Source organism: Eschscholzia californica, unplaced genomic scaffold, assembly GCF_041429995.1.
Source record: "Eschscholzia californica isolate CP2 unplaced genomic scaffold, dmEscCali1.0.p SCAF_2, whole genome shotgun sequence".
Lineage (NCBI taxonomy): Eukaryota > Viridiplantae > Streptophyta > Magnoliopsida > Ranunculales > Papaveraceae > Eschscholzia > Eschscholzia californica.
Genome location: NW_028238309.1, coordinates 49,823,707 through 49,846,715, shown reverse-complemented (window position 1 = coordinate 49,846,715; position 23,009 = coordinate 49,823,707). Strand labels below are relative to the sequence as shown.

The 23,009-nt window shown below is 35.9% G+C and overlaps 3 protein-coding genes across 3 annotated transcripts in view; 2 read left to right on the top strand and 1 right to left on the bottom strand.

The window, feature by feature from the left end:
• Positions 1-4,316, top strand: part of LOC147558705 (uncharacterized) — a 56,528-nt gene extending 52,212 nt beyond the window's left edge. The window contains exons 3-4 of the mRNA XM_086659073.1: positions 2,510-3,067; positions 3,328-4,316. Coding sequence (XP_086515199.1) covers positions 2,510-3,067; positions 3,328-4,316 — 1,547 coding nt within the window. The remainder of the gene's footprint in view (positions 1-2,509; positions 3,068-3,327) is intronic.
• Positions 1-23,009, bottom strand: part of LOC147558703 (uncharacterized) — an 87,218-nt gene that overhangs the window by 42,284 nt on the left and 21,925 nt on the right. The window lies entirely within an intron of this gene.
• On the top strand, positions 13,496-16,396 carry LOC147558704 (receptor-like protein EIX2). Its single transcript, XM_086659072.1, has one exon. It carries the CDS (start codon positions 13,496-13,498, stop codon positions 16,394-16,396), a length of 2,901 nt encoding a protein of 966 aa, XP_086515198.1.

Below are 23,009 nucleotides of genomic sequence, written 5' to 3'. Positions count from 1 at the left end.
AGATATACTAACCATAACATAAACAATACATAGATTTCTTCAACTTATTCATCAAAATCTTCTCTAAAGAATACCATTTCTCTTTCTCTCTCTAAGTTTTGTTCTAGCTCTACAAAAAGAGCTCTAGACCCCTTTTTATATAATTAACTCAAGCAGCCCTAGTTTTCCTTCTAACCCATTTCTATTTTATGGTGCTCAAGCCCACACTAACTTACTCTTCATATTAGGCCCAACCCCAAATTGACCTAGAGTTTTGTTATTTCCACCTAATTTGATATATATAGAAAATAGGGGTGTTACAAGAAACTTATATGATTTTGACAATAAATTTCCAAAAGTGGAAAATTAAGACATATACCTTGAAAATATTGTTCTTCCCGATTTTGTAGCGCGTTACACATTTAAACAATGAATTTCATAATTTATTAATCTAATACATAATGAATAAATAATATAATCAAGATATATTTATGTGGAATATAAAGAGAAGTAAAATTTCAACTCGACCTAATCATGAGAGAGAAAATCTAATGGCACATGAAGATAAACCTCAGCTTTACTCGGTCTACTCAAGTAAAAGGGTTCGAAAGTAAAATGGATTTAAGAAGTGTGATTAGGATTCGTAAAAAAAAAAAAAAATTTAAAAACAGGGGAATTTGGCCAAAACTCCCTAAGAAATTATGACTTTGGTTAAAAAAGATTAATCAAAGTTTTTTAGGCTTCACCTCCCTAGTGGCAATTATGTAATTTTCTATTTCAGTGAAAAGACCAACCTAACCCTAGTCTAAGAAAATACCTTGCAAACACCTTGCACTGCCTTGCAAAGCCTTGCAAACACCTTGGATAACCTTGCACTGCATTGCAGAGCCTTGCGAACACCTAGCATGACTTTTGCAAACACCTTGCATAATCTTGCAGAGCCTTGCAAAGCTTGCAAACACCTTGCAGAGCCTTGCAAACACCTTGCATGGTTTTTATAAACACCTTGCATGGTTTTACAAACACCTTGGATAACCTTCCAAACACCTTGCACTGCCTTGCAAACACTTTGCAGAACCTTGCGAACACCTTGCATGACTTTAGCAAACACCTTGTATAACTTTGCAAACACCTTGCAGAGCCTTGCAATGCGCTTGCAGTGCCTTGCAAGTAACTTGTTGAACCTTGCAAATGGTTTGCAAATTAGTTTTTGAATTGATTTAACATGAAATTTGTTACAAATTGTTATATTAATAGAATGTTTTACCAAAAAACTAGCTAAATATCCTAAAAATTCATAGTTGTCATTTTATCAACTCTAGCACCATCCTTTTACATTTCTTCGAAAAACTTTCATGAAATTCTTAATTTGAACATAAGTACCTATCATGATTGTTCAAGATGAAGCATTTCTCAAAGGAATTTCATCAAACAACTTTAGAGCTATTTCAACCAACCTAAATTTTGTATAACCAACTAACATTGCATTCAAAACAACAACATTTTTTTCAAGTATTTTATCAAACACATTCCTTGCATCAACTATACTTCCATATAAATTCAACAAATAAGTTTAAACATAAACATCAAAAATAACAAAACATCAAAAATAACAAAACATCAAAACTAACATAGCAAAAAAATTACTTCAACCCTAAAGATTCGAAACTTGGAAATTGCAACTTTCTCTCTCTAGAATTTTTCACCAAAACTAACTCAAACCCTCCAAATCATATTCTAACAGTAAGTAAGAGATTCAATCACAAAAACCTAAAATAGACTGATGATTAAAACATAAGGAGATCGACCCTATAGAATCAGCTCGGAGAAATCTACCAATTTCCCACATTTGTTTTTTTCATGAGTAGAAAAAAAAACTTCATAATTTATGAAAAAATTGATTTTTTTTTTGGTATTTTTCATCACACAAAGGGTATTTTTGTACCTGAAAATGAGAATGCCTACAAAATTGTCCTTCAAGAACATTTTGAAAAGCTATATGAGGCCTAGCTCTTTAAAAAAATGAGATGCCTTTTTAACAAAAAAAACAAAAAATTGGGCCTTCGGCCCAATTTCCTGTTAAAAAAAACAGAAAGTTGACAAAAAAAAACCTAAGCTCCTCTTTTGTTGGCACAATCTCTTTGTAAAACTCAATCAACAACACCTCTTTCAAAAACTCGCAGAAGATCGAAGGTGGAAGAAAGAAAAAAAGAAAAAAAACTGAAAGGGCTCTTTCGTGCAAAAAAAAGTGACGACATAATTAAATTTGATCAATAGATATTAATAATCTAAGTAGAGGAATAGTGATTTTAACTGTTCATGTAATGTGATGTTAAATCTAACATTTATTTAACGGTCAATGCTAGTCCACGACCCTTTCACAAAATAATAAATAGTCGTGCCCCTTTCGCAAAACTTGGTACTTATGTGCGTCCCTTTCGCAAAATAACCCTTATATAATGACTTGAAGAACTTGATCTAAGTAACAATAATTTCTACGGAACGATTTCAAAAGATATTGGAAATCTAGGTAACCTGCAGGAATTAGACTTGCCGGAGAACAAACTTTGTGGACATATATCTGGAGTTTTAGTAAATTCATCTAGATGTTTGACCAGTAGTTTGAATGAGTTGTTTTTATCACTTAACAAACTCTCTGGTCCTTTGCCTGAGCAATCGGGGAAATTACAAAATCTCGAATACCTCTTTCTCGACAGAAACTCATTTTCTGGTTCAATTCCCTCGTCCTTAGGAAGATTATCAGTATTAAGGGATTTACAACTTCAAGAAAATAATTTGAATGGATCATTGCCGGAAACAATAGGGCATCTCTCAAGCTTAGAAGGATTTTATGTTTATGATAATAACTTACAAGGCGTTGTATCTGAAGTTCACTTCGCCAATCTTCGAAGATTAAAAGGTTTAAAAATTACTTCAGTTGATTTGAAGTTGAGCTCTACTTGGAGACCTCCTTTTCAACTCGAACGATTATCATTAAAAAATTGTCACATAGGATCTGGATTACCCCAATGGTTAAGAACACAAAAGGAATTAACACATATTGATTTATCAAACACAAGAATTTCAGGCACTGCTCCTACTTGGTTTTGGGACATGTCTTCTCGAATGGATGTTTTAAATCTAGACCAAAATTAACTCACTGGAGAATTGCCAAAGTTCTTCAATTCAAGTTCTTACGCAGAGATTAACTTGGGTTACAACAATTTCAACGGTCCTATTTCCTCGTTCCAATGTGATATATTAGAAGTTCTTGATCTCTCAAACAATGCCCTGTTTGGAGAGATTCCAGAATGTTGGTTTAACTCATCGTCTTTGCTATTGCTAAAGTTGGATTACAATCTTTGCATTTGGGCAATAATTCTCTATCAGGTGAACTACCTAAGTCTTTCCGGAATTGTACCAAATTAGTAACGATTGATCTTGGTGAGAATAAATTCAGCGGGAGCATATCAACATGGCTAGAAGCAGACTTTACGGACCTTATAGTTCTTAAGTTGCATCTAAATAAGTTCAATGGTGGTATTCCAGAAGCACTTTGTAACCTTACTTCACTACAAATACTGGATATTGCTTATAACAACTTATCAGGATCAATTCCAAGATGTTTCAGCAATTTAACTGCAATGGCTTTGAAGCAAAATCCGATGGCCAGTTCTAGCATCTCCATTTATGGACCCAATTACAAAACTGCTTTACTGGTGACAAATGGAAGACAATACGAGTATAATAACACTCTTGGACTTGTTACAACCATGGATCTTTCTAGAAACCACTTATCCGGGGAGATTCCTCAAGATCTAACAACACTTCACGAGTTACGTTTTTTGAACTTATCTGGGAATCATTTTACAGGAAAGATCCCAGACAAAATATGCCAGATGAGCTCATTGGAATCGCTTGATTTCTCAAGTAACAAACTTTCCGGTGTAATTCCTCAAAGCATTACAGATTTGCATTCTCTGAATCACTTGAACTTGTCATATAATAACTTGTCAGGCAAAATTCCTTCACGTAACCAATTGCAAAGTTTTACTGAATTGAGTTATGTCGGCAACCCAAAACTCTGTGGTTTTCCACTCAAGAACTGCAATGAGGATGAACACGCTCAATCGCCGGGATATAGTAGAGAAAAACAAGATGATGAGGAGGATGATTGGCTTGAGATGAAGTGGTTTTATATAAGTGCAGTACTGGGATTTGTAACAGGTTTTTGGGGTTTCTGTGGGGTGTTATTGTGGAAGCAATCTTGGAGACATGCTTATTTTGGGTTCATTACTTCTATGACACAAAAGCTCTTCAAGTTATGTGTGGGGTAGTTTGAACATAAGTATGGATATCGTAACAATATTTTAAATAACAGACCAATGTCAATTATAATGTGACTCTGGTTCTTAAGGTAGTGATGTCACAAGTTAGTGCACTCTTAGTTTGATTTAGTCTTTGTTTATCTCATGTGTTTGAATAAGTCCTAAGCAACTACTCTACTGGACATATTAGTGGAGTAAGAATAGGGAGGTTGTTAGTTAGTGGTAGTCAGAATTTTTAGCTATAAATTGTGAGTTATGTGAAACACAAAAATGCAGAGAGAGAGAGAATTGTTCTTACAACCAATTTGTAATTGTGTTCATCATTCTTCTATCAATAAAATCAGACTTGTGTTTCATATATAGAGATTATCTATTTGTTTCATGGTACCAGAGCAAGGTTTTCTGCATATCAAGTGTTTGATTTTATTACCAAGTGAAAAAAATTTTTGTTGAGTGTTATTACTTTTATATCAATATGAATGGAAGTAATCCAGTATCTCCTATGTCTACAGAGAAACTTGTCGGAACCAATTATCAATATTGGAGGTTGTGTATGGAGGCTTTTCTTCAAGGACAAGATCTATGGGATCTTGTTTCCGGTACTAAGACACTTCCCGGTGATACTCCCGAAAACGCTGAGTTAAGGAGGAAATGAAAAGTAAGGTGCGGAAAGGCTTTATTTGCATTGAGAACTTCGATTGGTAAGGAATTTATTGATCATGTTCGTTCATTGGATTCTCCGAAAGACATCTGGGATACTCTTGAAAGGTTATTCACCCAGAAAAATACTATGCGGCTGCAATACCTTGAGAATGAGCTAGCTTCTTTAACTCAAGGTAGCATGTCAATTTCTGATTACTTTCTTAAAGTTAAGAATGTATGTTCAGAAATTTCAGGTTTGGATAGTGAAGAACCTATTAGTGATGCAAGGCTACGACGCTATTTGATTCGTGGATTACGACCTGACTTCATGCCGTTCATTTCATCAATACAAGGATGGGTTTCGCAACCATCAATCATTGAGTTAGAAAACCTACTTTCGAATCAGGAAGCATTGGTTAAACAAATGCTTGGTAAGTCTTCTGGTGATGTCGAAGATGCACTCTTCACTAAAGGCAAGTCAAAGTCGAAAAATGTGAAGAATCATTCTCCAAATGGTGGTAAGCAGAAAACGATTGAGGGGGAGTCAGCAAACCACTCTAAGTTGGTATGCTTTAGATGCGGGAGGACTGGACACATGAAGTCGGATTGCCGTGCGAAGCTTGTGTGTAAAAAGTGTGGCAAACCAGGCCACATTAAGCCAAATTGTTATGCAAAAGTTGTCAAATCAGATGCAAATGTTGCATATGAGGTTGAAGATAGTGATGAGCTACAGTGGGAGAATTGTCTCTCAATTGAGGTTATTAATCAACCGTACAACATGGCTTCGGTTACACATCAGAATGAAAAGAAATCAGAGATTAATACTAGCTGTATTGACTACAAGAATGAGTGGATCGTTGACTCGGGTTGCTCACATCATGCTACCGGTAATGCTTCTATACTTTCTGATATTCGTCCTCATTTGAGCAAACGGGTGATTGTGACAGCTGACAACTCATTACATCCTGTAATGAAAGAAGGTGATTTCAATGTGAAGGCTACTAATTCTGATGATGAAAGTCTTACACTTGAAGACGCATACCAAGTACCGGGTTTAAAGAAGAATCTTGTTTCTGTTTCTCAAATCACTAACTCGGGTAAGTATGTTTTATTTGGACCAAATGATGTTCAGATTCTTGATGATTATAAAAGTGTTGATGCTAATGTCTTATTCACCGGAAGAAAGACAAACTCTTTATATGTTTTATCTGCAAGTGAGGCGTATGTAGAAAAGACAAGTCAAAATACAACGGCTTCACTTTGGCATGCTCGACTCGGACACGTTGGTAATCAATTGTTGCAGCAAATATCAACAAATAGATTACTTGAAGGAGTTCCCTACTTCAAATCAACACATCAGGATGTCATTTGTGTTAGCTGTCAATACGGTAAATCACATCGACTTCCTTTTCAGAAATCATTGAACCGTGCATCGTCGATGTTTGAGCTTGTACATTCTGATCTCATGGGACCTACAAGAACACCAAGCTTTAGTGGTTTCCGTTATATGATGGTTATTGTTGATGATTTTTCGCACTATAGTTGGGTGTATCTCTTGAAAAACAAAGGTGAAGCTTTTACACACTTTGTACGATTCAAAGAGATGGTAGAGAAGCAATTCGGGTCTGCTCTGAAGTGTTTACGAACTGATAATGGGGGTGAATTCCAGTCACATGAGTTTGCTGAATTTTGTCGAAAACATGGTATTCATCGGCAATTAACATGCCCGGATACCCCGCAACAGAATGGAGTCGCTGAACGTAAGTTAGCACATCTTACAACAATGACTTTGTCTTGGTTGCACGATAAGAACCTTCCTCGAGAGTTGTGGGCAGCAGCTATGCAGTGTGCTTGTCATGTGATAAACCGACTGCCTCCATAGCCAGGTACATCAAAATCTCCTTTTGAGCTGCTATATACTATCAAACCTAATGTGAGTTACTTTAAAGTTTTTGGGTCTCTTTGCTATGTTCATATACATAAGCATAATCGAACTAAGCTAGATCCAAAAGCAAGGAAGTGTGTGTTTGTTGGTTATGATGCGAACAGGAAAGGATGGAGATGTATGGATCCTATCACTAAGAAGATTGTGACTTCTCGAGATGTTGTTTTCGACGAGGTTTCTAACTTTTACCCGACTGCTGGCCCGAAAGAAACTTCTGTCTTTATGCCTTTTGTTGAAACTGATCCTGAACCTATCTCTACCCAAGACGACCTCAGCGATAGGGGGAGTTCGGAATCTTCTTGTCATAATGATTCACCACAAAGTGAAGCTGTATTGCGAAGAGGTGCAAGACCTAAGAAGACACCTACTCATCTATAAGATTATGAAGTTCAAGCTAACCAATGCACTATTACTTCTTGTTTTATGTTGGAAGACACTTTGGAAGATGAGCCTTCTTCCTATATTGAAGCTCAAGGGAGGAAAGAATGGGAGAATGCAATGAAAGATGAAATTGCAGCCTTGGACAGAAATTCTACTTGGGTTCTTGTACCGAGACCGAAAGATGTTGAACTTGTAACATGTAAATGGGTTTATAAGTTAAAGAAGGCAGCTGATGGAAGCGTTTCTAGACACAAAGCTCGTCTGGTTGCTCGTGTTTTCTCTCAACAATATGACTTTGATTATGAAGAAACCTTCAGTCCCGTTGCAAAAATGGTAACGATTCGTACTATTATCTCTTTGGCAGCAAACAATGGATGGACTCTTTGGCAATTCGATGTAAAGAATGCTTTCCTTTACGGCGAATTGGATCGTGATATATATATGGAACAACCACTTGGCTTTATATCTGAAGAATTTCCAGAATATGTTTGCAAACTAAAGAAAGCACTTTACGGTCTCAAACAAGCACCTCGTGCGTGGTATGGTAAGATTGTTGAATACTTCTTATTTTGTGGTTATTATCCTTCTGACTCAGATCCAAGTCTCTTTGTGAAAGTAGTTGGAACCTTGCATACTATGATTCTTCTTTACGTCGATGATATGATTATAACGGGTAATAATTCAGCTGAAATCAAACGTTTGAAGCATGATCTATCTATTCGTTTTGAGATGAAAAGCTTAGGTAAAGCTCATTGTTTTCTTGGTTTAGAAGTTGAAGAATCAGATGGTTATTTTCTGTCACAAAGAAGTTATGCAACTAAACTTCTAGAACGGTTTGGTATGGAAAATGCAAATTACACAACCACTCCGATGGATCCAGGTCTCAAATTACACAAGGTTGAAGGTGAGTTATTAGATGACGTGACCGAGTATCGTAAACTTGTAGGTTGTCTTCTATACTTAACGGTCACTCGTCCAGACATTACTTTTTTTGTGGGAATAGTATCTCAATTTATGAATCAACCATGTGTTGGTCATATGGCAGCTGCAAAACGAATCCTTCGATATGTCAAAGGAACTCTAGAGTATGGGTTGATGTATAAAAAGAATACAAAGTTTCGTTTATGTGGGTTTGTAGATGCTGATTGGGCAGGCAATGTGATTGATAGACGGTCTACTTCAGGCTATTGTTTCAATACCGGTTCAGCTGCTATATCTTGGTGCAGCAAGAAGCAAGACACGGTGGGCATTATCAACCGCTGAAGCTGAATATGTGGCAGCCACATTAGCTTCCCAGGAGTGTATTTGGCTTACAAGACTTCTTGGAGATGTTAATCAGGTGCTCTACTTTCCTATTTCCATCTTTTGTGATAATGAAAGTGCTATTAAACTTGCTGGAAACCCTATACTTCATGCTCGCACAAAACACATTGATACTCGCCATCATTTTGTTCGAGAGAAGGTACTTAGTCAAGAAATTGTGTTGAAGTCTATACGGACAAATGAACAGGTTGCGGATGGCCTTACTAAGGCACTTTCAAAAAGCAAGTTTGAGGAGTTTAGAAGTGCACTTGGTCTTGTCGATCGAGAGAATGCACTAAGGGGGAGTGTCACAAGTTAGTGCACTCTTAGTTTGATTTAGTCTTTGTTTATCTCATGTGTTTGAATAAGTCCTAAGCAACTACTCTACTGGACATATTAGTGGAGTATGAATAGGGAGGTTGTTAGTTAGTGGTAGTCAGAATTTTTAGCTATAAATTGTGAGTTATGTGAAACACAAAAATGCAGAGAGAGAGAATTGTTCTTACAACCAATTTGTAATTGTGTTCATCATTCTTCTATCAATAAAATCAGACTTGTGTTTCATATATAGAGATTATCTATTTGTTTCAAGTGATGGTTTCTTTTTTCTCTGTGTGTAATCTCATTAATTAGGGTTTGATGACTTGTTTGGCACCGGCTCATATGAAACATGTTGGTTGAAATGTTATAGGTTAGCATGTTTGTTATCAATCCCAGTAGTTGTCTCTGAATCTTTTTTCCTCGTACTTATGCTCTTATCTTAAATCCAGGCTAATGAAGCATGAGTCATATTGTTTACACTGTCCAATCTATCCAAATTAAAATTTCTTCTCTTTTACATAAATACCTATAAAGGTGCAAACAAGGTGTTTTTCATTATACCAACATCTCCAACGCAAAATTCAATCTGAAAAGCTGAATTTATAGAATTTTTGAAGAAAAAAAATCTCTCCACACAAAATTCAATTTTGATTTGAAGAAGATGTGTCAATATTTAATTCTAATATCCATGTCCAAGAAAGAAACTTAATATTTGATATCTCTCTACAAGACTTCAATTTTCCACTCAATATTACAAAGAAAAAACTACGCACCAGTTGAAACAATTTGGTGGAACGACTCTTATGTAATTTTAAGTTTTTCTTGTGTTTTGCATTGGAGATGCTCTTGCTTATAAGTTTATTCAAGATGAGTTAAAACAATTTGGTGGAAATGTTTAAGTACCAGTTGTTGATCGAAATAGATTAGATGTTATTTATTGGAGACAATTATCCTCTTCTCTAATTAAACAAACTGAACTTAAGATTGTTCATCAAAATCTTCTAAGTTTTCAGAACGAGTTTGATACAGAGTATGAAACAACTTTTTCAATCAGACAAATAAAAACCATTGACATTTCTACATAAAAAAAACCACAAGAAATCCTATCAAACAGAAAGAAAAAGCATCGGTCACTGACATGCTAATTTACGTTTTGTGCTTTTCTTATGAGTTCTAAGTAAATTGATATTGATCTCATAAAAAAAAAAGTAAATTGATATTGAATTTGTGGATTAAAAGGTGAAGACAGTGGTTTGAAAGAGTGACAAGAGAAGAAATTGATTTTGGAGGAATAATGGGTGGGTCTTACTTTTACACACTCATCAAATTAGTGTTGGGTTTAAATTAATAGCTTAAAATTGTACCGACTTTAAAGGCACTCTTATAGTGAAGTTCATAATTTTGAGGACCATATTTATTTATCTCACAACTGTTGGAGGACCCATGGTTGTGCAAGGTGCATATTGCAGGCGTAGCGCCCCTTCAAACACGCTCTTCTTCACTTGTGTTATGTACTCTCTATTAAGATAATGCAAGGAAGAAAATCAGACCACAAAAAAGCACAAACTACAATTAAAATTACTTTGGGGATTATTCATCAACTTAAATATTAACTTAGCTCCACACATCCAGTACTGATACTCTAGGCAAATTAACTGGTTGTGCAGAAAATTCATCGGTGGTCTTTGAAAAGACTCGTCCAAACCAAGTCAATTTGCATCCAAAATAATTTGATCTGTTTGGCCTCATTCATAACTTCACATCAATTACCGCTAGAAGTCTTGGTGACTAGCTAGCATTGAAATTTCTACATAAAAAAGAAGACACAAGATAAAATCATAAAACGTTCATGCTGAATAGACTATAAGACTTCAATAAACCACCAAAAGGGTTAGAATGAGAAAAGACTGAGTTCAATAGAACCCATTGAAAGGATTGAATAACAAAATTTAATAGGCCACAAAATTCTACAGATTTGAAAGAGTCCCCAAACAATTATGCTCCCACATTATTTGTAAGTCCCAATCAGATAGTTGGACTACTGAAATGTTTCGAAAAGTTTAGTATCTGGAATGACTCATTCACTCAAAAGAATTAGAATCTAGCTCAATGTACACCTAGAAGTAAATTTTCCAAAAAAATAACTAAAAGATAGAGACGACGACGAGTATTGATTTAGAAATTCATAAGGATATTAATGATAGGAACATAACAAAAGAAATTGGAGGCAGAGGGATGAACTTGTAAGCATGTGCTATTTGAAGCTTAACCTACTACATCACATTTTTTCCTTCTCAAGTTAACTCTTTTAAGTTGTTCCGAGGGGGGAACTGCACATGCTAAGCCCCTTCGAACACGCCCGGCCGAATAGTGTACTAATATGCCTCTATAAGATGACTGAAACAAAACACAACTAATATCGGTGAGTTTTTTTACTAGCAGTGCATTTCTACATAAAGAAGACATTAGAAATCCTATCAAATAGAAAGAAAAAGCTTTGATCACTCTTGTAACTTACAATGTCATAGTTTCGGTCACTGTCATACCCCCTAAGGGTCATACGAGTTACCCTATAGTTCGTTATTTATATCCTTAATACCCCAAATCCAATAAATCATATTTTCCACCTCCTTTGTGAATCGAGCTTGGAATCTCTGGGATTTTGAAGTAAATGCAATACCAACTGACCTAGCAGTTGTTGGCAAATCAAGCCCATTGAGAGGGTCGATGAATGATGAAACTTAACAAGGTAGAAAAGTCTGAAGACTTGAGAAAAGTCTGAAGACTTGAGAAAAGTCTACGACTATTTTTGTTGTCCCAGTCTTTCCAAGTTTCGATGGACCCATGCTTATTTATTACTCTCTTATATTGAAGATCATAGTTTGGAGGACCATTTTTATTTATCTCACCACCTGTTGGAGGACCCATGGTTGATCAAGGTGCATATTGCACGCGCAGCGCCCCTTCAAACACGCTCTTATTCACTTGCGTTGTGTACTACTTTGTCTCTACTCTCTATTAAGATAATCCAAGGAAGAAAATTAAACCACAAAAAAAACATCTTACAATTAAAACAAGTTAGGAGATAATTCATCAACTAAAATACTAACTTAGCTCCACACATCTAGTACTGATACTCTAGGCAAATTAACTGGTTGTGCACAAAGTTCATCCGTCATGGTCTAAAAGACTCATTCAAACTAATTTGCATCCAAAATAATTTGATTTGCTTGGCCTCATTCATAACTTCACAACATTTATCAGTACAAGTCTTGTAACTAGCTAACATTGAAATTTCTACATAAACAAGAAGACACAAAATACAATTTTAAAACGTTTACCGTGAATAGTCTATAAGACTTCAATAAACAACTGAAAGAATTAGAATGAGAAATTAGTGAGTTCAACAGAACCCATTAAAAGGATTTAATAACAAAATTTAACAGGATAGAACATTCTATAGATTTTAAAGAGTCTCCAATCAATTATACTGTCACAGTATTTGTAAGTCTTCATCAAAAACTTGGATCACTGAAATATTTCGAAAAGTTTTGTATCTGGAATGACTCAATCACTCAAAAGAGTTAGAATCTAGCTCAAGTTTACTCCAAGAAATAATGAGTCCATAAAAAATGGAGACTGAGTATTGATTCCAAAATTCATAAATGTAACGACTAAGCTGCGTAATTGTTTGATCGTAGTTAATGTTCACTATTTTATTAGTGATTCCGGGTAATAATGATCCATTTAAAATAAATTGGAGGCAGAGGGATGAACTTGCAAGCGTACGCTTTTTGATGCTTATACTACACCACATTTTTTGATAAAGAGTTAAAACTTCCATACGTTTTTTAGGGGGAAACTATACAGGTTAAGCCCCTTTGAACACGCCTAGCCTAATGGTGTACTAATATCAGTGAGTTTTCATGACTAGCATTGACATTTCTACATAAAAAAGACACAAGAAATCCTATCAAACAGAAAGAAAAAGCTTCCGTCACTGTCATAACTTACAGTGTCATAGCTTCGGTCACTGTCATACCCCCTCGGGGCCATACAAGTTACCCTAAAGTCCATTATTTATATCCTTAATAACCCAAGTCTAATAAATCATATATTCCACCTCCATTGTGAATCGAACTTGGAATCTCCGGAGTTTTGGAGTAAATGCGATACCAACTGAACTAACAGTTGTTGGCAAATCAAACCCATTGAGAGGGCCGATGAATAATCAAACTTAACAAGGTAGAAAAGTCTGAAGACTTGAGAAAAATCTCTGAATAATTTTATTGTCCCAATCTTTGCAAGTTTCTACGGATCCATACTTATTTATCACTCTCGTTGTGGCCATAACGTCTTAAGATATTATACCCCACGAAGAATTGAGTGGTTGTACAAAAAGTCGAGTCTTAAGACCGAATACCGATCGAAGGTCTTGTTGACTCGAAAATTGACAATTAAGCTGAAAAATAGAATACAGTACTAGAAGGCCTACCACGTGGAAAAGCTTTAGATTTTGTGTGTGATGTATATATATTGATCTTTTCTTTCCAACTTTCTCATAGTTAACTTCTGGTTTTGATTTCAGTACTTAATAATGGAGTCGAGATCTATTTCTCTAATGTTCTTTCTTGCTGCATTCTTCTTGTTTAGACCAGATTACAACAAGTTCAGTTTTGGTTTTGTTTGTAAGGAAAGGGAGAGACAAGCTCTGTTGTCCTTCAGAGCAGATTTAAAATATCAAAATACGTTATTTTCATATTTTGATAAAAATGAAAATATTTATAATGAGAAGAATATGTTCTCTCATTGGGATGGTAAAGAATGTTGCAACTGGACAGGAGTCTTTTGCAATTCGGAAACGGGAAATGTTGTTGAACTTCATCTTCAAGACTTATCACTAGGTGGTAACTTAAATCCTTCTCTGCTTGAATTAAAACATTTAAGTTATTTGAACTTAAGTATGAATGCTTTTAACGGTATTCAGATACCTTCTTTCTTGGGCTCCCTCCATAATTTGAGATATCTCGATCTACACGGAGCAGCTTTTGGTGGAAAAATTCCTCAGAAACTTGGAAACTTATCCAATCTTCAGTTTCTTGATATTAGTGACACCAACCTGGGAGGTTTTTTTTACGTCGACCTAGATGTTAGTGATCTTCAATGGCTCTCTCATCTTTCTTCTCTCCAACATCTTGACATGAGTTATTTGAACCTGAGCAGGGTAAGTCATAAGTGGCTACATGTGATTAACATGCTCCCATCTTTAGTCGAGTTACGTCTTGCTGGTTGTCATCTAGATTCATCCATAGTACCAACTCTTCCACACATAAACTTTACATCTCTTTCAATTCTCCATCTTGGTGGTAACAAAATGAATTCTTCATTACCTGAATGGTTATATAATCTTACTAGGCTTGAAGAACTTTATCTAGGTGGCAATAATTTTTACGGAACAATTTCAAAAGATATTGGTTATCTGACTTCAATCAAGAGCCTTGATTTAAGCTTTAATCATGAGCTTGAAGGGGAGATACCTAGTACATTAGGAAATTTGTGTAAACTGCAGGTATTAGACTTGTCCCACTGCAATCTTCATGGAGATATATCTAGATTTTTAATAAATTCATCTAGATGTATAACCAGTAGTTTGAAATCGTTGGATTTATCATCTAACGAACTTTCTGGCCCTTTGCCTGAGCAATTGGGGAAATTACAGAAACTCGAAGGCCTCGTATTGAGGGACAACTCATTTTCTGGTTCAATTCCCTCGTCGTTAGGAAGATTATCATTATTAAGGTATTTAAACCTTCAAACAAATGAATTGAATGGATCATTTCCGGAAACAATATGGCATCTCTCAAATTTAGATTCATTAGTAGTCTCTGAGAATGAATTGCAGGGCGTTGTAACTGAAGCTAACTTCGCCAATCTCCGAAGATTAAAAGTGTTAGAAATTCCTTCAGTTGAATTGAAGTTGAGCTCTGCTTGGAGACCTCCTTTTCAACTCGAGCGATTATCATTTAGAAATTGTCACATAGGAACTCGATTTCCCCAATGGTTAAAAACACAAATAAATTTAACATATATCGATCTATTCAACACAAGAATTTCAGGGACAGTTCCTACATGGTTCTGGGACATGTCTTCTCGAATGTACATTTTAAATCTAGCCCAAAATCGACTCACTGGAGAATTGCCAAAGTTCTTCAATTCAAGTTCTAGCTTAGAGATTAACTTGAGTTTCAACCATTTTGACGGCCCACTACCTCATGTATCAGGTGTTTCCGTACTAGATCTTTCTCACAACTCCTTATCACGTCCTATTTCCTCATTTCTATGTCATCTAGAGTTAGGAGAAATGAATTCATTAGCAACTCTTGATCTCTCAAACAACGCCCTTTTTGGAGAGATTTCAGAATGTTGGTTTGGGTTTCGCTCATCATCTTTGTTATATTTAAAGTTGGAAAGTAACAAGTTAACAGGAAAAATTCCAAGCTCTATTGGTTCTTTAGTTGGATTACAATCCTTACATTTGGGTAATAATTCTCTATCTGGTGAACTACCTCGGTCATTGGGGAACTGTACGCATTTAGAAACAATTGATCTAGGTGAGAATAAATTCAGTGGGAGCTTATCAACATGGCTGGGAGCAAACTTTGCACACCTTATAGTTCTTAGGTTGCGTCAAAATAAATTCAATGGTGGTATTCCAGAAGCACTTTGTCACCTCAGCTCACTACAAATACTGGATATCTCTCATAACAACTTATCAGGATCAATTCCAAGATGTTTCAGCAATTTAACTGCCATGACTTTGAAGCAAGAACCCAGGGAATATTCTAGCATCGCCATTGGACCCTTAGACGACGCCGCTTTAGTGGTGACAAAAGGAATACAATATGAGTATAGTAACATTCTTTTACTTGTTACAACCATGGATCTTTCTAGGAACAACTTGTCCGGGGAGATTCCTCAAGATCTAACAAAACTTCACGAGTTAAGATCCTTGAACTTATCTGACAATAATTTTACAGGAAAGATCCCAGATGAAATAGGCGAGATGAGATCTTTGGAATCTCTTGATTTCTCAAGCAACAAACTTTCAAGTGTGATTCCTCAAAGCATGATAGGTTTGCATTTTTTGAGTTACTTGAATTTGTCATATAATAACTTGTCAGGGAAAATTCCTTCTAGTACCCAATTACAAAGCTTTACTAACATGAGTTATGTTGGCAACCCTGAACTTTGTGGTATTCCACTCAAGAACTGCAATGGCGATGAACAAGCTCAACCACCCAGATATGGTGAAGGAAAACAAGATGAGGAGGATGATTGGCTTGAGATGAAGTGGTTTTACATTAGTGCAGGATTGGGATTTATAACAGGTTTTTGGGGTTTCTGTGGGGTGTTATTATGGAAGCAATCTTGGAGACATGCTTATTTTGGATTCATCACTTCTATGACACAAAAGCTCTTCAACTTTTGTGCATGGTAGTTTGGAAATATGTATTGATGTGGTAAGAATATTTCAAATAACAAACCAATCTCAATTAGAATGAGATTTGCGTTTCTTAAGGTTGTGATGTTCTTTTTTTCTTCTTTTTGGGTGAGCTCGCTAGTTCCAATCTAATGACTTGTTTGTAACCGTCTCATCTAAAACATACTAGTTGAAATGTTATAAGTTATCATGTTTGTTATCAATCACAAAAGCTATCTCTGATTTTTTTTCCTACGTAGTTATGCTCTTAAATTTAGGCAAATGAAGGATGAGTCATATTCTCTACACTGTTCAATCGATCCAAATTAACATTTCTTCTCTTTCACTTACATACCTATAAAGGTGCAAACAGGGTGTTCATTATACTAGCATCTTTGATGCAAAACTTGATCAATTTGAAAAATTGTAATTGTCACCTAGAATTTATAGAATTTTAGAAGAAAAAATCTCTCCAACACAAAATTCATTTTGGATTTTAATATGATGTGTCAACATTTAGTTCTAATATGCATGTCTCAAATACAAAGAAAACTACGCATTTGTATTGAGATCCTCAATACAAAAGACATCTCAAATGTAATACTCAAAAAACTTAAAGATTACTTAGGACTCAATATTTGTTATTTCTCTGGAAGACCTGATTTTTCCACTCAATATTACAAAGAAAACTACGCATCTAGGAAATGACTCCTAAGTAAGCTACATAATTGACTGATCATACATAGTCAATGTTTACTATTTCATTAGTAATTCTGGGTAATAATGATTCGAATATAGGAAAAGAAATTGGAGGCAGAGGTATGAACTTGAAAGCATTTGCTTTTTGATGCTTACTGGACATACTACACCACATTTTTTCATAAAAAGTTAAAACTTCCATATTTTTTCCTTATCAACTCAACTCTTTTAAGTTGTTCATGGGGCAACTACACAGGTAAAGCCATTCGAAAACGCCTGACCTAGTTCTGTACTAATGTGCCTCTACTAAGATGACCTCTTTCACTATTTATATCCTTAATAATCCAAGTCTAATAAATCATATATTCCACCTCTGTTCTTAATCGAGCTTGGGATCTCCAGGTTTTTGGATTAGATGCAATACCAACTGAGCTAGCAATCGTTGACAAATCAAACCCATTGAGAGGGCCGACGAATAATCAAACTTAACAAGGTAGAAAAGTCTGGGAACTTAAGAAAAATCTTCGATTAATTTTATTGTCACAATCATTGCAAGTTTCAATGGACCCATACTAATTTATTACTCTCTTTGTGCCATAACTATAAGATGTGTATTTTGAGTTCTCTTCTCAGTGAGAGACTCAATAAAATTCCTTTAATTTCTAGATGATTACACTTATTACATGAGGAAGGAATACACAGATCAATGGACTATACAAGGAAATTGAGCTACTATGGAAACAATAATATTCTAACATATATTATATTATTTGGTATGATATCAACCAAATATCTACCATACTCAGTTAGTTGCTTAATTGGTGTCAATGATATCTTGGGTTGATCTAATATGCCCCCTCAAGTTCAACGGTCTCTGGAGAACGTTGAGCTTGTCACGTAGTAAAGTAAACCGAGGTGTAGATAATCCTTTTGTAAAAATATAGGACAATTGATCTTTAGTGGAAATGAACTTGACTAGAAGATGCTTTTATTTTACCATTTCCCGAACAAAGTGAAAATCAATTTCGACGTGCTTAGTACGTGCATGAAAAATAGGATTTGAAGTTAAATATGTAGCACCAATATTATCACACCATAAAGTTGGTGGAGCGGAAAATTGAACGCCCAACTCTTGAAACAATGACATGAGCCAAATGACCTCTGTTGTTACTAGATTTTGCTACAGTTTTCTGCTTTTTAGAGCTCCATGAGATTAAATTATTTCCCAAAATACACCATAACCACCAGTCGATCTTCTATCATCAGGGCAACCGCCCTAGTCGGCATCAGAATAGACTGAAATTAATGAAGGAGGCGATTTATAGAATTGTAGTCCGTGGGAGACTGTTTGTATTAAATATCGTAATATACGCTTAACAAGTTGCCAATGCTCCGTCGATGGTTTTTGCATAAATTGACATGTTTTATTCACTGCATAGGAAATGTCGGGGCGTGTTATGGTTAGATATTGTAGGGCCCCTACCACACTTCGATATTGAGTAGCATCAGATAAAACCTCATCAGATTCATAAGAGAGTTTCTGTGAGGCTGAAATTGGTGAGGAGATAGGTTTAGAATCTTCCATCTTTACTTTTTTCAAAAGATCTACAGTATACTTTTGTTGAGAAAGAATAACACCGGATTGATTACGAGTAATTTTTATACCCAAAAAATAATGAAGATCCCCAAGGTCCTTGAGAGCAAACTCTTCACTAATCTGTTGCACGAGTCAGTGTAATAGTTGAGGTGTTATTTCCAGTAATTAATATATCGTCAACATAAATTAAAACGTAAAGAAGATTAGTCCCTTGTTTTAAGATAAACAATGAAGCATCAGTTTTGGAACTTTCAAAGTCAATAGATAATAAATATGTGCTCAGTCGAGTATACCAAGCGCGTGGAGACTGTTTTAAACCATATATGAACTCCAAAAGTTTGCATACATAATCGGGATGGGAAGAATCAACGAAATCCGAAGGTTGAGACATATATACCTCATCTTCCAAAATACCATTTAGAAAAACATTATTAACATCAATTTTCCGCATACACCAATTTTGAGAAACCGCTGAAGAAATAACAGCATGAACTGTTGTAAATTTGACAACTAGACTGAATGTCTCATTATAATCCACTCCGAACTGTTGGTTGGACCCTTTCGCCACTAGGAGAGCTTTATACCTTGCAATGGTGCCATCAACATGTCGTTTAATCGAGAAAATCCATTTTGAACCTAATATATTCATATTTATCTATCGTGGAACCAAAACCCAAGTACCTTGTTATAGCAATGCATTTAATTCAGTTGTCATTGCATGCCGCCAATTAGGTACCTTGACCGCTTGAAATGCACAAATCGGTATTTCTTCTTCTTTGTGATTGAAGACAGTGGAATAAACTAATGGATACTTCGAACAATGAAAAACCCGTCTTTTGAAAATCCCATCCTTGGCACGAGTCTGCATGGGATGAATAGAGACTCTTGTGTTTTCACTTGGAACACATGGTGTAGTATTTTGTGAAACGTTATCATTAGCTGAGGAGAGAAGACCTGGAGAAATTTGATTTGGTAAGGGATCTTGAGCCAACTCTGACCTTGGCAAGGGACTCTCATCAATTGGTAATGGTGGACATGATGTATCTAATCTTGCATCAAATAAAGGTACTGTAGATTCAACTTCAGTAGGGGTATTAGGCACAATTGGAGCATGTATTGATGGAAGAATTACTCGTGACTCAGTAGATGAAGAAGTACTATATTTCTCATCTGCGAAAGGGAAAACAGATTCATTAAAAATAACATGCCGAGCAATATAAATTCGTTTATTTGATAGATCAAGACATCGATAACCATGGTGTGAAGAGAATAACCCAAAATGCACAACGTACTGAACGGTAATCCATCTTATGACGTTAGACGGTCTAGTGTAAGGATAACATTCACAACAAAAACCTTCAAAAATTTGTAATCGGGTTTTGTCTTACACAAGAGTTCCAATGGTGTATGCCTTTGTAAGACTTTGGAAGGAAGGCGATTAATTAAGTATACCACACTTTCAAAAGCATAATGCCAATATTGTTTTGGAACGTTTCCTTGTGCCAACATGGTAAGGCCTGTTTCAACCACATGGCGATAGCGTCGTTCAACAACCCCATTTTGCTCATGAGTATGGGGGCAAGCAATACGATGTAAATACCATGATCCTGAAAAAATACATTTAATTTTTGAAATTCGCCACCCCAATCAGATTGCACCGACTTAATTTTAGTATTAAATAAATTCTAAACCAACAACTTAAATTTATTAAAAATACTAAATGCTTCAGACTTCAATGTCATCGGATAAAGCCAACAATATTTAGAAAAATCATCCGCCACGAAAAAAATAAAATACCGATGTCCATCGATAGAAGCTAATGGAGTCGGTTACATCAGTAAAAATTAAGTCAAATGGTGCAATTGAACACAGAGCGTGTCTGAGCCAACGGAAGTCGATGACTTTTACCTAGCTAACATCAGCCTCATATTCCCATTGCTTTATTTGAGCCGACTGGCAACTTGTTATTATGTAAAACTAACCGCGTGACCTGTTCAGCTGGATGACCAAGACGATTGTGCCACATTTCTACCGAACAACGTTCACCTACTCCTACGAAAATCTCCCCTCTTTTATTCATACTGTTAGTGAGGGGGAGATGATATAAACCATCTTTACTCTCTCCTTGTAGTAGAACTTTTCCTGGCGAACGATACTTTATATAGAAGGCATCATCAAAAAAGACAAAGTAAACATTATTGTCACGACAAAATTGTTGAGCTGATAACAAATTCTTTTTGATGTAAGGAACCCATAGAACTTTATGCAATTTAAAATTATGGCCAGAAGAACTTAAAATAGATGTACCAATGTGAGTGATTGGCAAATCTGATCCATTTCCGTCTTTAACAACGTCTGCACCATTATAATCCGAATGAGTTGTAAGATTGGGAAGATCAGGTGTTACATGATGAGAAGCATCAGAGTCAGGGCACCAAGATTGAATAGAGTCTTCTTCGTTACGAGTCAAAAGCGACGTAACATGAGCATATGGTTGAGCATTAAAAGTCTGTGAGCGATTAACATATTCTTGAGGCTCGTCATCATAACGGTTATAACATCGTTTGGCACTATGTCCATTTCTTCCACATATTTGGCAAGGCACCTGAAAATTAGAAGAACCCTGGTTTCCATGAGAATGAATAGGGTGAGGTTGAATTACCTTGATAATATTGGCCTCCTCGACTATAATTCTTGTAATGACCACGACTCCCTTGTCCGCGACCACGACTAAAATTTTGTTGTTGAGGTTGATCAGAAAACTGTTTGGAAGACCGATTACTTTGTTTTCCTGCAATATGAATCTGAGGAGGCACATCAGTGGTCATAATTTCTTCAGCAATACGAAGTTCCTGGGTAAGGAGAAAGCCTTGTAAATCAGCAAATGTGATTGGAGAAGTCCTTGTAGTAATAGATGTCATAAATGAATTATATTCTGGTCCAAGACCTCCAAGAACATGAAGGATTAATTCGTGTTCAGAAATAGGCCGGGAAGAAGCCGCAAGTTGATCAACATTATTTTTCATTGCGGGTAAGGTAATCTAAAATAGATGAAGACCCTTTCTTGGTTTTGTGTAACTGTAATTGAAGATGCAGAAGACGCGCTTGAGATGGAGGTGCAAATGTGTAAGGAGAAGTTATAGAGCCAACGATTTGAGCATGAACACTTTCACAGACAGATGAATAAATACAACTTAGGATCAATTGATCCTGACGTTCCCATTTTGCAAATTCAGGATTAATAGTAGGAGTAGAATCCGAAGACGATTTATCAACATCTCGAGACGGACATGGAAGACTACCATCGACGTATACGAATAAATCATTACCACGTAAAAATGCAACAAAGTGTGAGTGCCATAAGATGTAATTAGTGGGATTCAACTTAACAGTTATGGCGGATCCCATAGAAACAGATGACAAAGAAGACATTTCTCAACAATTCCTAAGAACGACCAAAACTACTGATACCATATAAGATGTGTATTTTGAGTTCTCTTCTCACTGAGAGACTCAATAAAATTCCTTTATTTTATGGATGATTACACTTACTACATAAAGAAGGAATACAAAGATCAATGGACTATACAAGGAAATTGAGCTACTATGGAAACAATAATATTCTGACATATATTATATTATTTGGTATGATATCAATCAAATATCTACCATACTCAATTAGTTACTTGATTGGTGCCAATGATATCTTCGGTAGATCTAATAATAACATCTTAAGATATTATGCCCCACGAAGAATTGAGTGGTTGTACAGAAAGTCTAGTCTTGAGATCGACTACCGATTTAAGGTCTTGTCACTACAAAACAATACGGTATTAGCGACGGAATATTACCGACGTTTTTTCATAAAACCGTCGGTAATGTGTCTAATTCCCGACGATTTGTAAAAAACCGTCGGTATTGACCTTTTGTACTAACGGTTTGGCACAAAGCCGTCGGCAAGAACCTTATTTTAGGACGGAATTGCAGGACAAAAAAGGAATGAGAGAAGTTGGCGTCAAGGTATTAACGACGGGTTGAAAAACCGTCGTCTATTATTACTACTAACGGCGTGGGAAAATGAAATTCCGTATTTGGATGGAAAACAATTCCTGCAAAAAAAAAACCCAAACGCGCGAAAACTTTTCGTATCCATAGTAATATCCCAAATCAGTTCACTTCTAAAATTTCCCAAAACTATTCTTCACTCTCTCTCCACGTCCTTCTCAAACCCCACGATTTCTCCATCTCTTCTCCTCTTCACTTCTCTTCTCTTCTCCATCTCAATCTCTCTAACTCTCCTTCTCCCTCTCTCATCTTTTCATCGAAAAAGCTATT